This window comes from Opisthocomus hoazin, chromosome 2 (genome assembly GCF_030867145.1).
Source record: "Opisthocomus hoazin isolate bOpiHoa1 chromosome 2, bOpiHoa1.hap1, whole genome shotgun sequence".
Classification (NCBI taxonomy): domain Eukaryota; kingdom Metazoa; phylum Chordata; class Aves; order Opisthocomiformes; family Opisthocomidae; genus Opisthocomus; species Opisthocomus hoazin.
In genome coordinates, this window is record NC_134415.1 from 89,733,779 (window position 1) to 89,750,392 (window position 16,614).

Here is a 16,614-nt window from a genome sequence, read left to right on the forward strand (position 1 = left end):
AGGTACCCCATCTGCACTTCAGAGAGGCTAGCTGTGCTTCTCAAGGGCATGTCTGGTTCCCAGGCTGGCAGGCTTTTCTCTGTCAATGTTTTTCAGCAAACATTTTCTTTTGCCCAGTGATTTCCCCCTTCTAACCAGACCACGGTTATGGCTGCTCACATCAGCATCACAGCAGATTTCACTTCCTTCGGAAGAATGCAAAAAGAGATGTGGAGAAAAATACACCGCCAGAGGAGAAAAGCTCGAGAGCCCGGAAAAAAGGACGTTTCCCCAGGACAGAAAACATGCTCTCAGTGTACAAGGACCTTTGAATGTTTTGTAGCCAAGGATTTCTGTTCTAGGATCTTTCTGGAACTTCTTCATTTTAGCTATGGTAAAATAATTCTCAAAGCCTACGAAAGGTTTTCCTTAAAGTTTGATTCATAAGGCTACTTCTCTTAGAAGAATGAGCATAGTGGGAAATACTGTCCCAACCAGGACAATATCCCACCAAACCAGGAGGCTCTAAAGTTCACTGATTTCATAGTCCAAATATAATTCTACTGAATTATTTTTAAAAATCCTGGACAAACTATTAAACTCACAAAGAAACACGTGTGTAAGTAAGAAAGAGAATACGTACCATATGGCCACTTCATCTTGCCCAGTCTTACTGATGAAAATCACATCTTAACCAAACATTTAGGCATAATTACCCTTTTCTGACACTTATTGCGTGAAAGGTCTGATTAGTCATACCTTAACTAAGCACCTAAAGACACTGTCTATTCTATTAGAACTGGACAGGGATGAAGGTGCCATGTAGTAGGAGTGACAAGAAGAAGAGTTTAAAATTTAGAGGGAGGTTAGATGTCAGCTTGGGTCAGCACCAAGGGAAGAAGAACAGGAGGAGGGTGCAGACCTTCTCGACAGATGTTTCTTGGTGTAACAGACTATTGGTTTCCATTGCTCACATCCCACAATTTTTCATGTGCTGAAGGGTGCAGCACGTCACTTGTTAGCAGTGTTCAATAACCAAAATGATGGAACAAGTATTTTTAATGGCAAACGTTTGCTCTGTTCAGTTCTGCTCATTTGCCCACATGCAGAGTTTTTACTTTCAAAGTTTTCTGTGAGCTGTCAAGGAGCTGATGTGACTTTCTAAAGTTGCCCCGTGAGATCGAAGGATGTGAGTAACCAGAGCACGAGAGTTAAATGGATAATTTGATTCGTAAAATCAAAGAAGAACAAGAATCTGCTTGATGTTTGGGTCTGGTGGTGTTTAGGACGCTCAGAATGTATCTGGCTGCCCAAGCATTTGTGTCCAATGGTGTTGGAAATGCCATCCAAGATATATCAAGATGTCTTGAGATATTTGTGTGGGGCTGGCACTGGGCTGAGGGATGTTTCATTCCTCATTTGGGCCCTGGGCTTTCAAGGCCACCTGAGCACTGTGCTTTAGTTGAGGAATACCTCATGGACACGCCAAGTTTCAGTGCTGTCCCTCACTAACAGATTGTTAATGACCACAGGTTGTGCCACAGTTTAGGTGACCCTGAGGAAAGAAAATAGCACATTGCAATGAGATGGAATTGTGCAGTGCTTAAATGCTGCACACAATTGTGGGAGGTCATTGCTGCAACACACCTTCTGGAGCATATCCCCAAATAGCTTCTCTAAGTTTTGCTCATACGGCAAAATTTTGCTTTAGTTTTATAGTCAAAATGAACAGTGTGTGTTTTTCAGGGGCGAGAAGTGCATAGGTCAGAGTAGGATTTGGATCACAATCCCCTGAACAGTTCTTTATCAACATCTGCAACGAATCTAGAAAAATGGTCATGGCCAACATAAATCGGCCTCTGAAACGATGACTCATGGCTGATTTGCCTCTACTAAATCGGGAGCTCCACTGCAAATCTGTCTACACGAGAAAGTTCACTGACCCAGTGGAAAACATCTTACATAATGTTGTGCACAACTGGGCTCATTTGAAAATGGGAGCTGTGACTGCTGCAGCTCTTTAGCTAAGACACAAATTTAACAGAGGCAAATCTAACTGACGGAGAAACAGCTGCACCCATTTTACACCCCCTGCCCCAGAAATGCACCCCCCAGATTAAAAGAATTTGATCAACAAATGAAATAAAATTCTTTTGCTTTAATAATGTACATACTGGAGGAATTTTGTGGCTTGCATTAATGTTGGTCATGTTCCTCAAGCTTGAGTCGTTGTTGAGGTGGCTGTGGAGGGAACTGAGCAATGGGGAAAATGAGGAAACCCTAATTAAACTGGACATAAGGGAAGCTTCAAATACAAATGATGAAGTTATTTTATGTTGCTGGCTTGTAGGGAAATAGTTGGATATAAAACAGTGGAAGTGTCCCTACTGACAGTATTGCTGTGATGTGCAGGACAGTACTTTGGTTCGTGATAGACATTGAAATTACAGCTTCCTTTGGAGGTCTGTATATAATCCATCTCGCTTGGACTTGGAGAATTGGTAGGCATTTTCCTGGGGATTTTATGCTAGCATTATGCATAATAGCCCGCTTTAAAGCTACAGAATGATTTATATGTCGCACCATTCTTCATTGCTCCTCATGGAAACCAACCTTTCTCATTTTCAACTTCTAGGATCACAGTGACAGCAATGTGCAACATGGACTTCAGCCGCTTCCCCCTGGACTCTCAGACATGTTCTCTGGAGCTGGAAAGCTGTACGTTGTATCTGTGTTTCTAACTAGACATGCTCCGTGGCTGGCTACACAAACACAGACCGGATACATTTCAGAATACGGTCTATTTTAGAGCCTGAAAAGATAGTTTATCAGAGTTACGAAGAGTCTTTCTATTGACTTACTGTGTTGTATATCTAGCCCTTATGCTGCGAAACAGGGTAATTTGCAAGGAAAGCATCCTTGTATGAATTTTGGTAGATGGCAATTTAAAAAAAAAACACCAACAGAAATGTTTGACAGATACTTGTTCTCAGCAGCTTGATGATGAGTAATTTGGGAGAGAAGTTTTGGTCTGTTTGTTGCTTCTGATGGGAAGGTGGTGCTTTCAAGTGTCACAGTAAAAAGTTGAGTATAATGATCATTGTTTTTCTCTAAATTTCATTACCAATGTCGTTTATGCTTGATCTAATCCTGAGCCTGCAGACACTGTGACTTCGGCTCAGCATTTGTGGGAAGGAGTTTTTCTGTGGAGAAAGTGATGGCTGTCCTGTAAACTCTCCAGGATGTGCCAAGACTAACATCTATTTGTTTTAAGGTCTTCCCAAATATTTAACTGAAATTTGCCTCTACAAACAACAGAATCACAGGGTAATTCAGATTGGGATGAGAGGTTTGTCTTGAGGTCAGCTGCTCCAATACCCTGCTCAGAGCAGGGAGAGCTTTATAGCGGATTGCTCAGGGCTGTGCCCGGTTGGGTTTTGAACATCTCCAAGGTAATGGAAGCTCCACAACTTCTCTGTGCAACCTGTTCAAATGTTTGACAGCCCTCATGCCAGAAAAGTTTCTTTTTACCTGCTTGGAAAAAGTCCTTTGCTGCAGCTTGCATCCTTTCTCTCTTGTCCTTTCACTCTGCATCTCAGAGAATAGTCTGAGAAAAGCCGGTCTCTATCTGCTGTATGACCCTCAGCAGGACAGCAGCTGGACCTCACCACAGACTGCTCTGCTTCCAGCCACACAAACCCAGCTCCCCAGCCTCTTCTCCTCTGCCGTGTTCTCCAGCTCCCTGAGCATCTTAATAACCTTTTTTTTTTTATTTACCATTCCTGCCATCTAGTGTGCTAGCTAGTTCTTTAAGCTTTTCATTTTCAGTCTTCAAATATGTCTAGACTTTTGCTTCAAATCACACCTGTCACTTTTGCTTTTCTCATTCTAAGACAGTTTCAGGTGTCTGTTTCCTCTTCCTCTAAATTCAGGTGTTTAACCCATGACTATTTCTGAAGTTATTCTTACCAATTAGCAATATGTTGTCTATGTTTTTTGGTATGTGATGCTCAGAACAGCACCATTCTAGCTGTCATTTCATCAGTGTGGAGTAAAAAGAGGATGCATTTCCCTGAATCAGGAAGGCCTGTATGCTTTTGTTGTTTTTGTCATGGTATATCATATTGCAAGATTTTTTAACGTGTGCTTGTTAGCAAACTTGTTTGTGGCATTACTTCATGCCAAAGATGCCTTTGTGTTTGTTAATTTTGTCTGTATCCATTAACTTTTTTTCCCCTCCATGCTAAAGCCACACTACATTGTGTTTCTTCTTTCCCTAAGATGCTTACACTGATGAAGATCTGATGCTGTATTGGAAAAATGGGAATGAGTCTCTGAAAACTGATGAAAAGATTTCTTTGTCTCAGTTTTTGATACAAAAATTCCACACTACATCGAGATTGGCTTTCTACAGTAGCACAGGTATTGACCTTTTCTGATTTAATGCTACTGCTAAAGCTAATGCTGTGTTAACTACTTGTGAGAGAGCTCTTGGGATTATATGTCACTGAAATGTAGTCCCCACAGTCTGGACAATACATGTTTTGAAAGATCTTCTCACTACCCTTTAGAAATAAAAGATCAAAATAGAGATCTTGCCTCTCTGTGCCTACCATCCAGGCTGTTCTCACTGGTTCTGGCTTTCCTTCTCTCTCAAAGGTTGGTACAATCGCCTCTACATAAACTTCACTTTACGGCGACACATCTTCTTCTTCTTGCTCCAAACCTACTTCCCTGCCACTCTGATGGTCATGTTGTCCTGGGTGTCCTTCTGGATCGATCGCCGAGCAGTTCCTGCCAGAGTCTCTTTGGGTGAGAGCAACTACAACAAGCCATGACTGCATGAAAGTCTGTGAACATGAAAGTTTTGGCAGGAGAGGAAACTGTTCATTTTGATGGTTAAAGATACTGGGCAAGCAAATCATAGAATTATAGAATCATAGAAAGTTTTGGGTCGGAAGGGACCCCTAGAGGTCATCTAGTCCAACCCCCCCGCAGGAGCAGGGACACCACTAACTAGATCAGGTTGCTCAGAGCCCTGTCCAACCTGGTCTTGAATGTTTCCAGGGATGGGGCCTCCACTACCTCCCTGGGCAACCCATTCCAGTGCTTCACCACCCTCATTGTAAAGAATTTCTTCCTTATATCCAGCCAAACCTACCCTGTTTTAGTTTAAAACCATTACCCCTTGTCCTGTCACTGCTGTCTCTACTAAAAAGATTGTCCCCATCTTTCCTATAGCCTCCCTTTAAGTACTGAAAGGCTGCAATCAGGTCTCCCCGCAGCCTTCTCTTCTCCAGGCTGAACAAGCCCAACTCTCTCAGCCTGTCCTCATAGGAGAGGTGCTCCAGCCCTCGGATCATTTTTGTAGTCCTCCTTTGGACCCGCTCCAACAGTTCCATGTCCTTCTTGTGCTGAGGGCTCCAGAGCTGAACACAGGACTCCAGGTGAGGTCTCACCAGAGCAGAGCAGAGGGGCAGAATCACCTCTCTCGACCTGCTGGCCAGGCTTCTCTTGATGCAGCCCAGGACACGGTTGGCCCTCTGGGTTGCCAGCACACATTGCCGGCTCATGTCCAGCCTTTCGTCTATCAGTACCCCCAAGTCCCTCTCAGCAGAGCTGCTCTCGATCCTTTCATCCCCCAGCCTGTATTGATAGCGGGGATTACCCCGACCCAGGTGTAGGACCTTGCACTTGGCCTTGTTGAACCTCATGAGGTTCACACAGGCCCACCTCTCCAGCTTGTCCAGGTCCCTCTGGATGGCATCCCGTCCTTCTGGTGTCTCAACCGTACCACTCAGCTTGGTGTCATCTGCAAACTTGCTGAGGGTACACTCGATGTCGCTGTCCATGTCATTGATAAATATATTGAACAGCACTGGTCCCAGTACGGACCCCTGAGGGACTCCACTCGTCACTGGTCTCCATCCGGACATTGAGCCGTTGACCACTACTCTTTGGCTGCGACCATCCAACCAATTCCTTATCCACTGAACGGTCCACCCATCAAATCCATGGCTCTCCAATTTGGAGAGAAGGATGTTGTGGGGGACCGTGTCAAAGGCTTTACAAAAATCCAGATAGATGACGTCCATTGGTTTTCCCTTATCCACTCTTGTTGTTACACCATCATAGAAAGCCACTAGGTTGGTCAGGCAGGACTTGCCCTTGGTGAAGCCATGCTGGCTGTCTCGAATCACCTTCCTGGCCTCCATGTGCCTTAGCATATCTTCTAGGAGGATCTGTTCCATGATCTTCCCAGGCACAGAGGTGAGGCTGACAGGTCGGTAGTTCCCAGGGTCTTCCTTTCTACCCTTTTTGAAAAGGGGCACAATGTTTCCCTTTTTCCAGTCACTGGGGACTTCCCCTGACTGCCATGACTTTTCAAATATCATGGAGAGTGGCTTGGCAACTACATCAGCCAGTTCCCTGAGGACTCTGGAATGCATCTCATCAGGTCCCATGGACTTCTGTACATTTAGGTTCCTCAGGAGGTCCCGAACCTGGTCTTCACTTACAGCTGGAGGGATTTTACCCTCCTGGTCTCCTTCATGCAATTCGTCAACTCGGGAGGGGTGAGGAGAGAGGTTGCCAGTGAAGACTGAGACAAAAACGTTGTTGAGTACCTCAGCTTTCTCCTCATCTGCTGTTACCAGTTTGCCGGTCTCGCTCATGAGTGGGGGTACGCTTTCTTTGACCATCTTTTTCCGGCTGACATACCTGTAGAAGCCCTTCTTGTTATTTTTTGCATCCCTTGCCAAGTTCAGTTCCAGCTGTGCCTTGGCTTTCCTGACCCCATCCCTACACAACCGGGCAGCTTCCCTATACTCTTCCCAGGAAGCCCGTCCCTGCTTCCTCTGCCTGTGCAGTTCCCTCTTCTTCCTTAGTTTGACAAGCATCTCTTGCCTCAGCCATGCCGGTCTCTTCCCTTCTCTGCCCGACTTTTTATACTTGGGGATCAAGAGCTCCTGCGCTCTGTGGAATACATCCTTAAAGACCTGCCAGCTCTGTTCTGTTCCCCTGTCCCTGAGGACCGTTTCCCAGGGAGTCCTTCTATCTCCTTGAAGATCTGGAAATTTGCCCTCCTAAAATTTAGGGTCCTGGCTATGCTCTTCATTATTCCCATTTCCCTCAGTAGCGTTAGTTCCACCAGCGCGTGGTCACTGCAGCCCAGGCTACCTCCAATCTTGATATCCCCAACGAGCTCACTCGCATTGGTGACCACCAGGTCAAGTATCGCATCCTCTCGGGTAGGGGTGCTTATTACCTGGCTTAAGCAGTTGTCCTCAATGCATTCTAGGAACCTGCTGGATTGCCTGCAGCTTGCTGTGTTGCTTTTCCAGCAGATGTCGGGGTGGTTGACAAATACTTGTTTTATCTGATGATTAATATAATGTAAAACTTGCAGTTTGTCTTAAGTCCTTTATCACTAAGCAGTCCTCCTAATCTATACTTAGCTCAAGACAGAAAAGGCTGTGGTTTTAAAAATAGAGTGGGGCAGAGAAGAGAGGTTTCAGTGTTTAGAAGTCAGTTATTCAAGATTTTCCCCTGGTATCCAGTCCCGCAATTCTGAGACACGCATTGCCATCGGTGAGGGTAGTTTCAGAGGAGTTTAGGCACCTACAGGGAGATAAGTTCTTCTGTTACAATTTTCACGAATGCCTTTCATGAGCAGGATCCTGCCATGTCCCACCTTCCATAGTGGGTATCCCAGCCCAGGTATATGTCTCCCCAACCAGCTGTCACTGGTGCTGTGGCTGGGTGGCCTTCTCCAGGCTGCCTGGAGGATGCTGCTGTGACACATCTTCACAGAACTGGGAAAGAAAGGCAGCAAGGGATCTAGTCCTGTCAGCACTGGCAGACTTAGATGTCCCTCCATCTGATGTGTCCCTGGGGACACTCAGGGCCTCTCTATAACATCATGCCCTCAGACAGCCGTGAGGCAGTTAAAGGAATGTGGCTTTCCTCTCACATCTGCAGTGCTGAGGATGAGAAAACACCAGCCCTAAGGTGAGGTGGAAGTTGGGCTTCTCCTCTCCCAAGGGTGCCTCGCACTGAGGGTCCAGCGTTTCTGGGGTAGGGAGGTCTCGCGTTTGAGAGACTGGGAAAGTGAAGAAGGAGCTGCTTTAAAATCCTGTGCACACCAATCTGCCTCTCTGCATATTTAAAACCCATCAGGAGGAGCTTTGTCAATGTCAGGACTGGAGGAAATTCTTTCAACTGAGCTTGAAAAGAGCCAATCTGTTTATCACTCCATGCATAGGTTAGCGGAAGGCAAAAATGTAATAGGAAAAATGTCTGGATGTTAATATGTAAGGCTTCCAACGCTAAAAGCGTAAAAACAGTGTATTAGCCCACAACTTTCTCTCATTTAGAGAGCTATGCACTGCAGCAAACATATGAGGAAAGGCAGTCGAGAGTCTGCTGCATGGAAAGAAATGTGTTCAGTGGATATTATTTAAAAAATATTAGATCCTGATGAAAAGTGGACAACAGTAGCTGTGTTTGTAGTGGTCACTGTTTTGAAATGGCTGAAGTAGCTGTGGATGCATTTTGGCTCTGTTTTCTCTGTTTAAGTGGCTTTGGGAACTTGTAAATATTTTTCTCTCCATGATGATCCAAAGTATATACTATCTTGCAGGATCGTATCTATATATTTCTAAATATGTAGAAAATACATGTGTATATATATATGTATTCACACACATATATAATGTATATATATAAACATAAATACATATATGTTTATAAACACATACACATGCATGCATACATATAGATATATAATGCAATGGTTGTCCAAAACTTTTTAATTCCCACAGCTTGAGCTGTAGACAAATATTCCTAGAGGTAAAAACATAGTGCTCTTCTTTTGCATGGTTTCATGCAAAACATTTTATCATCATTGCACATTCCTTTTAAGGTCAGTGACTTAGATCAAATCCTCTTTAGCTGTGACCAAAAGTCAATACTAGGTGGCTTTCTGGCAGTGCCTGCAACACAGATTGGTACAGGTAGGAAACAGGAGTCCTTGTCACCACTGGTCTTAGCAGACCTGACTCTAAGCAGTGCGTTAAAACCCTAGAGTTTAAGGAGAGAGTTAAATGTTGCTCTTGGCAAAAAGGTGGCTGCTCTGTTGCTACTCAGAACTAAATCCATCATGCGCACAGAAGTCCAGGCAGTGGAACAGCCCTGTGTTGGCAGGAGAGATACTTATCACAAATTTATTTCATATCTAACATCTTTTAGAGCATCATGTAAAGCATAATTTCCGTTTTTCTTGAGACAAAAGCCTTCTGGACTGTATCAGTCAATATAATTTATTTCTCTTGGTTCTTTCCAGGGATAACCACCGTGCTGACCATGTCTACGATCATCACTGGGGTGAACGCCTCCATGCCCCGTGTTTCCTACATCAAAGCAGTGGACATTTACCTGTGGGTCAGTTTTGTGTTTGTCTTCCTCTCGGTGCTGGAATATGCGGCAGTGAATTACCTGACTACGGTGCAAGAGCGGAAGGAGAGGAAACCCCGGGAGAGGGTGAGAAAAACTTTTGTTACATTCATCCATTTAATCCTTTTTTTATTACAGCTGATCTGGTCTTTATGTTGACTTTGCTCGCGCCTATGAATGGGAAAACAGTGACTCCACGTGTGTATAATTGGATCTGTTTAGACCGCTTTGTCCCAGGCTGAATTGCTAACACCAGAAAAACAGGAGCTGGTCTCATGGGTCTTGACAGGAACACCAGAGAAAAGGCGAGTGTGATCCGAACTGGGACTGCAACCCCGAACTGTGTGGGGATGACAAGAGGGGAAAGTATCAAATCTGATACTTCACTGCAGCTGCCACAATTGCTATATTTTTAAGATAAAGGTGTTATTTGGAGCAAATTCATTTCCTCCCTCTACTATCAGATCTACTCTGGAAACTGGATTCAATGGATGTAATAATGGAGTTGTTCCCCATTACCAAACACAAACAACAGTCAGCCAAGTCCATGCTTGTACTTTTTAAATTGCTATGAAAGGTCTTACCTTGCATCCTTTGAGTTTTTCAAGACCTGACCAGATACAGCCCTGAGCAGCATGGCCCTGCTGTGAGCAGGCGATAGGATTAGAGATCTCTTGAGGTCCCTTCCACCCTGAATTATCCTACAGACATGTGAGCCCTTCTTCTTTGTAATTAAACAAAGCACCATCATCTTTTGAACACTAAGATTTGGGACCAAATTTTTTCAGTCCCCACACACCAGAACATCACCATATTTTACAGTTTCTTTCTTCCCATTAGGAACTCCCTACATTAGTTCACAGGTAATGCTGGTCACCTACTGCCTTTGACTCCTGGAGAAATTTGTATCAGCTTTTCAGAAATCCCAATGCAGATATTATCTTTCATGTGATTTGACCATGACATTTTCCTCTCTGAGCTACTCTGTTGGCTTTGCATGTCCTTCTCTTCCCCTTGCACTTCTTCCTATGACCTCCTTGAAGTACAGAATAGACCACCTGTCAGCCCAGTACCTTTCCTAGTTGACATCTCATTAAAAACTTAGATACATTTTAATTTAATAATAATAATTTAATAAATTCAACAGACTCCTGTGACAAAATTTTACTTCTCTCCAAGGCCTTCTCAACAATAGTGTGATTCTGGAAAGCTACTTGAATAGGTCCTGGAAATCTTGATTTGTTTATGCTCCCATCCTCATCCCCAGACAGGGCCCAGCAGTTCTTTGCAACACAAGGTAGAGCTGCTCTGCACAAGCGCAGTGAGTCAAGCGTGTCTTACTTGCTGTGTGTGAGCAGTGGTCTGTGGCCATTTAGCCAGCCCTGCTCAGACTTCCCATGTCCAAAGGCAGCAGTGTTTCTACAAACCCAATGCACCTTGACAGTACTCACGAAACAGCAGAAATAGTCCTTTCTAGATTTGACTTGACTAGAATAACCCTGTTTCATTTTAATGACAAGAAAACTCTCCTTCTGCATCAGATGGATTAAATTAACTCAAGAGGGTTTGTTACTGTTCGGCTAAGTTTTCAGGGAAGTTTTCCCACATCCAGTGATGGTATAGCTTGGTATTTATATCACAAATCTGCCCTTTATTGAGTCTTGTGCATTAAATTCTATATTCAACAAATGCCTTTTTATTGCACAAGGTAAAATATTCTATCCTGTCTTCAGAATGTGACGATATTAATCCTCAGTGGTGATAACCAGAACAGAGATAATAAGCAGCATTACTTGAGGGGATTGTGGAAAAATGTAGGTGAGTGCTCTTGAAGAAGCAGAAGAGATATTTCTCACTGTAAATGTAGATCTTGCCATCCAGTGCTGCTCTCCTATGAAAGATCCAAAGAACCTGAATAAGAATGTGTCAGGCATCCCAGAAAAGAGTTCTGTGTTACGTCTACATAAAGAAATTAAATGTACCTGGGACCAAGGCTGATGGACACAGACTATCTAAAACTAAACCTGCTTTCCTTCAGAACTGGAGTGGTTGCTGTGAACTGCCTGTGGCAAATGGTCTGCGGCCCACGCTAATTCCCAAACCGTACATGGGAACTTTTTGGTGCTTGTTGTATTGAACAAAATTCAGACCAGAGACATTTCTGACACTCTAATAGCATTGTCAGCTGAGTTCCCATGCCCAGGGAGGCTCTTTGGCGGTGTTTAATTTATTAGTGTAGACATAGACTAAAATCACTGCAGGGTGAAATTACATAGCATACCGCTGCATGTATGTGCCTACATGAAGACAGGAGTAATTTAAGACTCTGTGGAGGTGGGTTTGTAGTACATTAGGCTCCCTCGTCCATAGTAGTGACTGCCATCACATGTACATGAAGCCGTGGGAACTGCAATTTGACCTGGGGGCTAAGAGTAAATCTGCAGAATTTCTTTCTCTGCTGGAGCTGGCAGCAATTAGCTTATTGCCGTTAACCACTTTCCCCTCCACCCAGCCACCATCTCCCAGGCCTGACGTCAGTTGATGATAAAGAGCCTGATGTAGTTCTTACCTATCTTTTGTTGGTGGTTTTTTTTTATTTTTTTGAGGTAAACCTACTTCGTATAAAATATGTCTTAAAACCCAGCTGATGTTCAATCATATCCACGGAGTGCTCAAAAAAATTCCTGGACTGATGGGCCTAACAAGCAGAGCAAATGGGCTACAAACTTGTTGTGTTTCTCTGCATGCAATCTGCTAATACCAAATTGTTTGGTTATGACTAGAATAAAGAAAACATTTCTTAAGTTGATTTCCATGTTTTCAGTAAGCAATGCGATCTGTTGGTTAAATAATTCGAAGAAAAAGCCTTGAGTGCAGAGTTTTCCAGTGGCAACCTGAATACTACATATTCAGGTATACACACTTTTATATATATATATTTTTTCAGGATATACAAATTTCTGTGTACATATACTTAATTATTTCAGCTGAACTCATCTTTGAAAACAAGTCCTTTGAAAATCCACACATCAAAGCTGGTGGAGGATGGAACTGGGGGCAAAGTGTTATTGGGTAAGGAAAGCAGCCTGTGGGGAATCATAGGCGGGAACTCCTAGCAGAAAGGAGGTTTTGGAGTCCGTTTTCATTGCATACAAATATACAATCTATATTGCTGAGACAGAAAACCTGCATATTTTAAACAGCAGAAGACACTATTTACTATTCAAAATTCTGCCTATATTAATTGTTTTTTTTTTAACTTGTGAGATCCATGCTGGTGCTGCTGAAGTCAATGCAAGTTCTGACATCAGCTTCAACAGAGCTGGGACTTTACATTGGGCTTTTAACTGGTCCTCTGCTTGGTTTAAAATCAGATTTACTAAGAAAATGTGTATCTGTGAAACCAGAACTTGGCCCTTTTTTTTCCATAACATGTACCAGATAAGCCATTTCCACAGCTAAAACGGCATCTTGTCCTTGAGTGTGTATAAACACAAAAGACTGCAAAACAAGGAAACTCGAGACAGCAAGGCTGAACAGAGCTAGCTAAGAAAGCCTTATGGTTAGTTTTTGTGTCAGCTAAAGCATTTTTCTAACGTTTTCTGAAGCTGTTTGTCCAAGCAATGTAGCTAAACCATGTCTCTTCCTTTTGGAACAGAAGCAAAAAAAAGTGACTTTTTTGTTCAAAGAGAAACTTACAGTATCTCAACTAAAATTTCAAGCTCAACTGTTTACAAGCTGTCTGTTAATAGAAAGGCATCATTTCTGTTGCTAATGTGTTCTTCCAGTGTTCAGCTATATTTCTTATTTATGTTCCTAGCTTCCATGTATGTGTGGAATACCTCATTCGAAAACTATGATGCTGGATGGAAACTACAGTGAATCTGATGCCAACAGCCTGGCAGGATATACAAGAAACCAGATGGTCCCAGAGGAAGAAAAACAAGAAAAGATGGTTGTGCACTTAGCTATGAGCAATGAATCTAATTCATCTAGAAAGAAAGGCCTGAAGGGCCATGTGGGCTTGCGCATCATCCAGAACACTCATGCGATAGATAAATATTCACGATTAATATTTCCAGGCACCTATATATTTTTTAATTTGGTATATTGGTCTGTCTTTAGCTAAGCATGCTAGCATAGCAGTGACTGGAGCAGAAGACATTTACAAAACTCTCTTTTGTTGGTTCTTTTTCAGTCTAATCTGGATGCAAAGACAGAAAACTGATTATTTTATTGCTTCTTTGGAGGGTAAAAGGGAGGACACATCCTCCAGTGGGCAACTCCATGCACAGACGTCATGGAGGAACCCACGCCCCAGCTCCCACTTGCTTTATGACACATGTTGTTTCTCATACTTGAAAATATGTGCTCACCATTCACCCAAAAATGTGCTGTATGTTGATCTGGGGCCGGCCACGGTGGTGGCGCCTGCTGTGCAATGGACAACCAGACACAGTGCTCACACAGGCTGTCCTGAGGGATTAGACAAACACAGCTTTCGAGGAGGGATCTGTACAGTCCATCTCCTGTAAGGGAACTGAATGAGGCCTTTCCTTTACCAAATCTTTGGTTTTGAGCAAATCCTTTTCTTTTTCTTTGGTGTATGAACATTATGTTTCTTTCCAATGGTTTATGGATAAGATCTCCTTTCAGGTTCCAAATTCTTCTTCCTCTGGATAGGACCTTCATCGATACCAGTAGGACAGGTGACTGGCCAGGATCAACAGCGTTGGTTACAGAGGGCAGGTGGTATGTTTGAGTCAGTGGTCATTTTTTTCCAGATTAGAAGTAAAGAGTGATGATGAAGCAGCGCAAGGAAGCCCACAGACTCACGGAAGATGGCTCCCAGGGTACATGGGCAATGAAAACAGGGAGGTTTAGGCATGTGTTCTCCACATAACTTCAGCACAGCATATGATATGTAGCACCTGCCCTCTAAAACGAGAGTGGAAGCTGGCGTGTAGCATGTACAGTCAGCACATGGGGAGTGGGTATTGTCTCTTGGACCTTCACATGACCTTCACCTTCTCTCTTCAGAAGCAGAAAACAGTGTTGAGGACAGCACTGGTGGCTTTCAAGGATTTTTCTCACCCCTGTGGGGAAAGTACAACCCACAGAGAACCTTTAGATTGCAATGTGCCTCTCCCAGTCAAGACATTGGTCCTTCTGTTCAGGTATTTTGGATCGAGAGGGAGAGATGTCTGCCAGAACCTCTCTCTGCAGAAGCATAGGTGTGTGAGAGATTAAATGGTGATGAATAATACAATGGGATTCAACGAGACCATGTCTGGCCTCTGGCTCTGGGGTCTATGTAAGTCCTTTGAAGCTGCTGGAGACTATTATAACAAGCTTCTGTGCTTGGCATTTCATTTTTCATCCTGTGATATCTCCCTTTCCTTTGCTAACAATGCTGACAACAAAACCCAAATGTAGAAACACGACAGCAACAAGACAACGATGTCCAGGTTTCTGTGCTCCTTGTTTTTAGAAAATACCATGACTTTTTGGCTGTGGTGGAGATTATGTGCATCAAAACCTTTGGTTACCAAGCTGAAACTCAACAGGGCGGGCAAAGCCTGAAGTGTGAAGAACGAGGACTGAGGTTGGACTCTGACTCAATGGTAAGATTAAGTTACACATCTGACTGGGGTTTGGCCGTGAAGATTCAGATAAACTACATGAATAAAGGAAAATCAAACAAAAATACTAATAAACCGCAACTATTTGTTGGCGTGTGAAACTTTGTGCTTATCGTAGCAGTAATTCTTATATTCTAAATCTCAAGAGATGTAGAAGATGTCAGGGAAGTGTCAACTCCATGCTGTCAGCAGTAACCTTTGTGCCTCAAATATTGCTCCCTAAGTCACACTGATGGTTGCACTGATTTACTGGGTACAAAACTGATGAGAGAAACTTAAATTAACAACTGTGTTTCCCTTTCATCAGCCGTGTTAATAACTGACATGAATGGATTTCTGTCTGGTCACGAAAGTAAGAAAGTACAGCCCTGAAATCTCTGGCAAGAAGAGGAGCCATGGAAGGGCAGTATCTGGAAGGAAGAATTGCCTGGTATCCCAGCCTGCCAGTTCTCTCCTGAGCCACCAGGTCGGTGCATTTACCACACATCACTCTGCTTGGAGCTGAAACCTGGATACTTCTCACACTGACAGGTGGAGATCACTACAATAAAGGCGAAAAAAATATTAAAGAAATAGCCCACCCATCCTTTGAGAGGTTAAAGCCTGGACATAACAGTGTGCATTCTTCAACATTAGCAGTTTTGAGTGTAGGGCAGGAACCAACACCGCGACTGGCAGCAGGACAGTGTAGCGAAGGGACCTTTGCTGCGGGATGGCAGCAGAACTGCACCATGAAGTCACCAATGCAGGGAGTAGAAACTCAGTTCCCGTGCCCCGCATTTTGCCACTCTTTCTGCATTACCCATGGCATGTGCCGTTTAACCTCTCAGTGCCTCGTCCCCTCCATCTGGAAGGTGGGGAGTGACAACATTTACCTACCTCAGGAGGTGCTGAGGGGCTTAACTTGCTTACTAGCATGTGTGTGGGGCGCGGTTATGATTTCTGAGCAGGTCACCCAGTGGGAATCCAAAGGTTTTTGTCTTGGTTACCAGCGAGTTCTTCAAATGTGCTCTCTGAATCGGTCCAGCTGGAAGTAAGCGGGTATCTCCCCCGCCTTATAATGATATTAAGCCAGATAACTCCCCTGCATTATAATGGTATTAAACCAGAGATAAATGCAGCCCAACAGCCAAAAAGTGAGCACTGTCAATGAATAGTGTCTCCTGGCATACACACAAAAAAAGAAGTCCTAGTGCTTTATTTTTCCATTTCTTTTTATTACATCCTCTGTTCCCTTAGAAGTTACGTGACAACAAAGACAGTCCTTTAGATCCTATCGTCTTTGCACTAGTGCTGCCTGTAGTTGAAATGCTAGCTAATAAACATCTTTTGGAGAGGCTACTTTATTGTTATTTTATATGCACATGTACATAACTGATAGAGATTGCTGTCTGTTTCTGCCAGACATTATTATAGAGCCTATAAAACCATCAAGGAGGGTATTTTTCCATTAAGTAAAAAAAAAAAAATATTCTCTACCTTAGGCACAACTTACTCTTATTATTCATTAAAACAAAAGATGAAAAGTATAGATGCAAAT

At 43.4% G+C, this 16,614-nt stretch overlaps 1 protein-coding gene across 1 annotated transcript in view; it reads left to right on the forward strand.

Moving 5' to 3' along the window:
* GABRR2 (gamma-aminobutyric acid type A receptor subunit rho2) overlaps positions 1-13,561 on the forward strand; it is a 43,319-nt gene extending 29,758 nt beyond the window's left edge. The window contains exons 5-9 of the mRNA XM_009939000.2: positions 2,615-2,697; positions 4,261-4,401; positions 4,639-4,791; positions 9,323-9,519; positions 13,253-13,561. Coding sequence (XP_009937302.1) covers positions 2,615-2,697; positions 4,261-4,401; positions 4,639-4,791; positions 9,323-9,519; positions 13,253-13,561 — 883 coding nt within the window. The remainder of the gene's footprint in view (positions 1-2,614; positions 2,698-4,260; positions 4,402-4,638; positions 4,792-9,322; positions 9,520-13,252) is intronic.
* Positions 13,562-16,614: the final 3,053 nt, after the last annotated feature.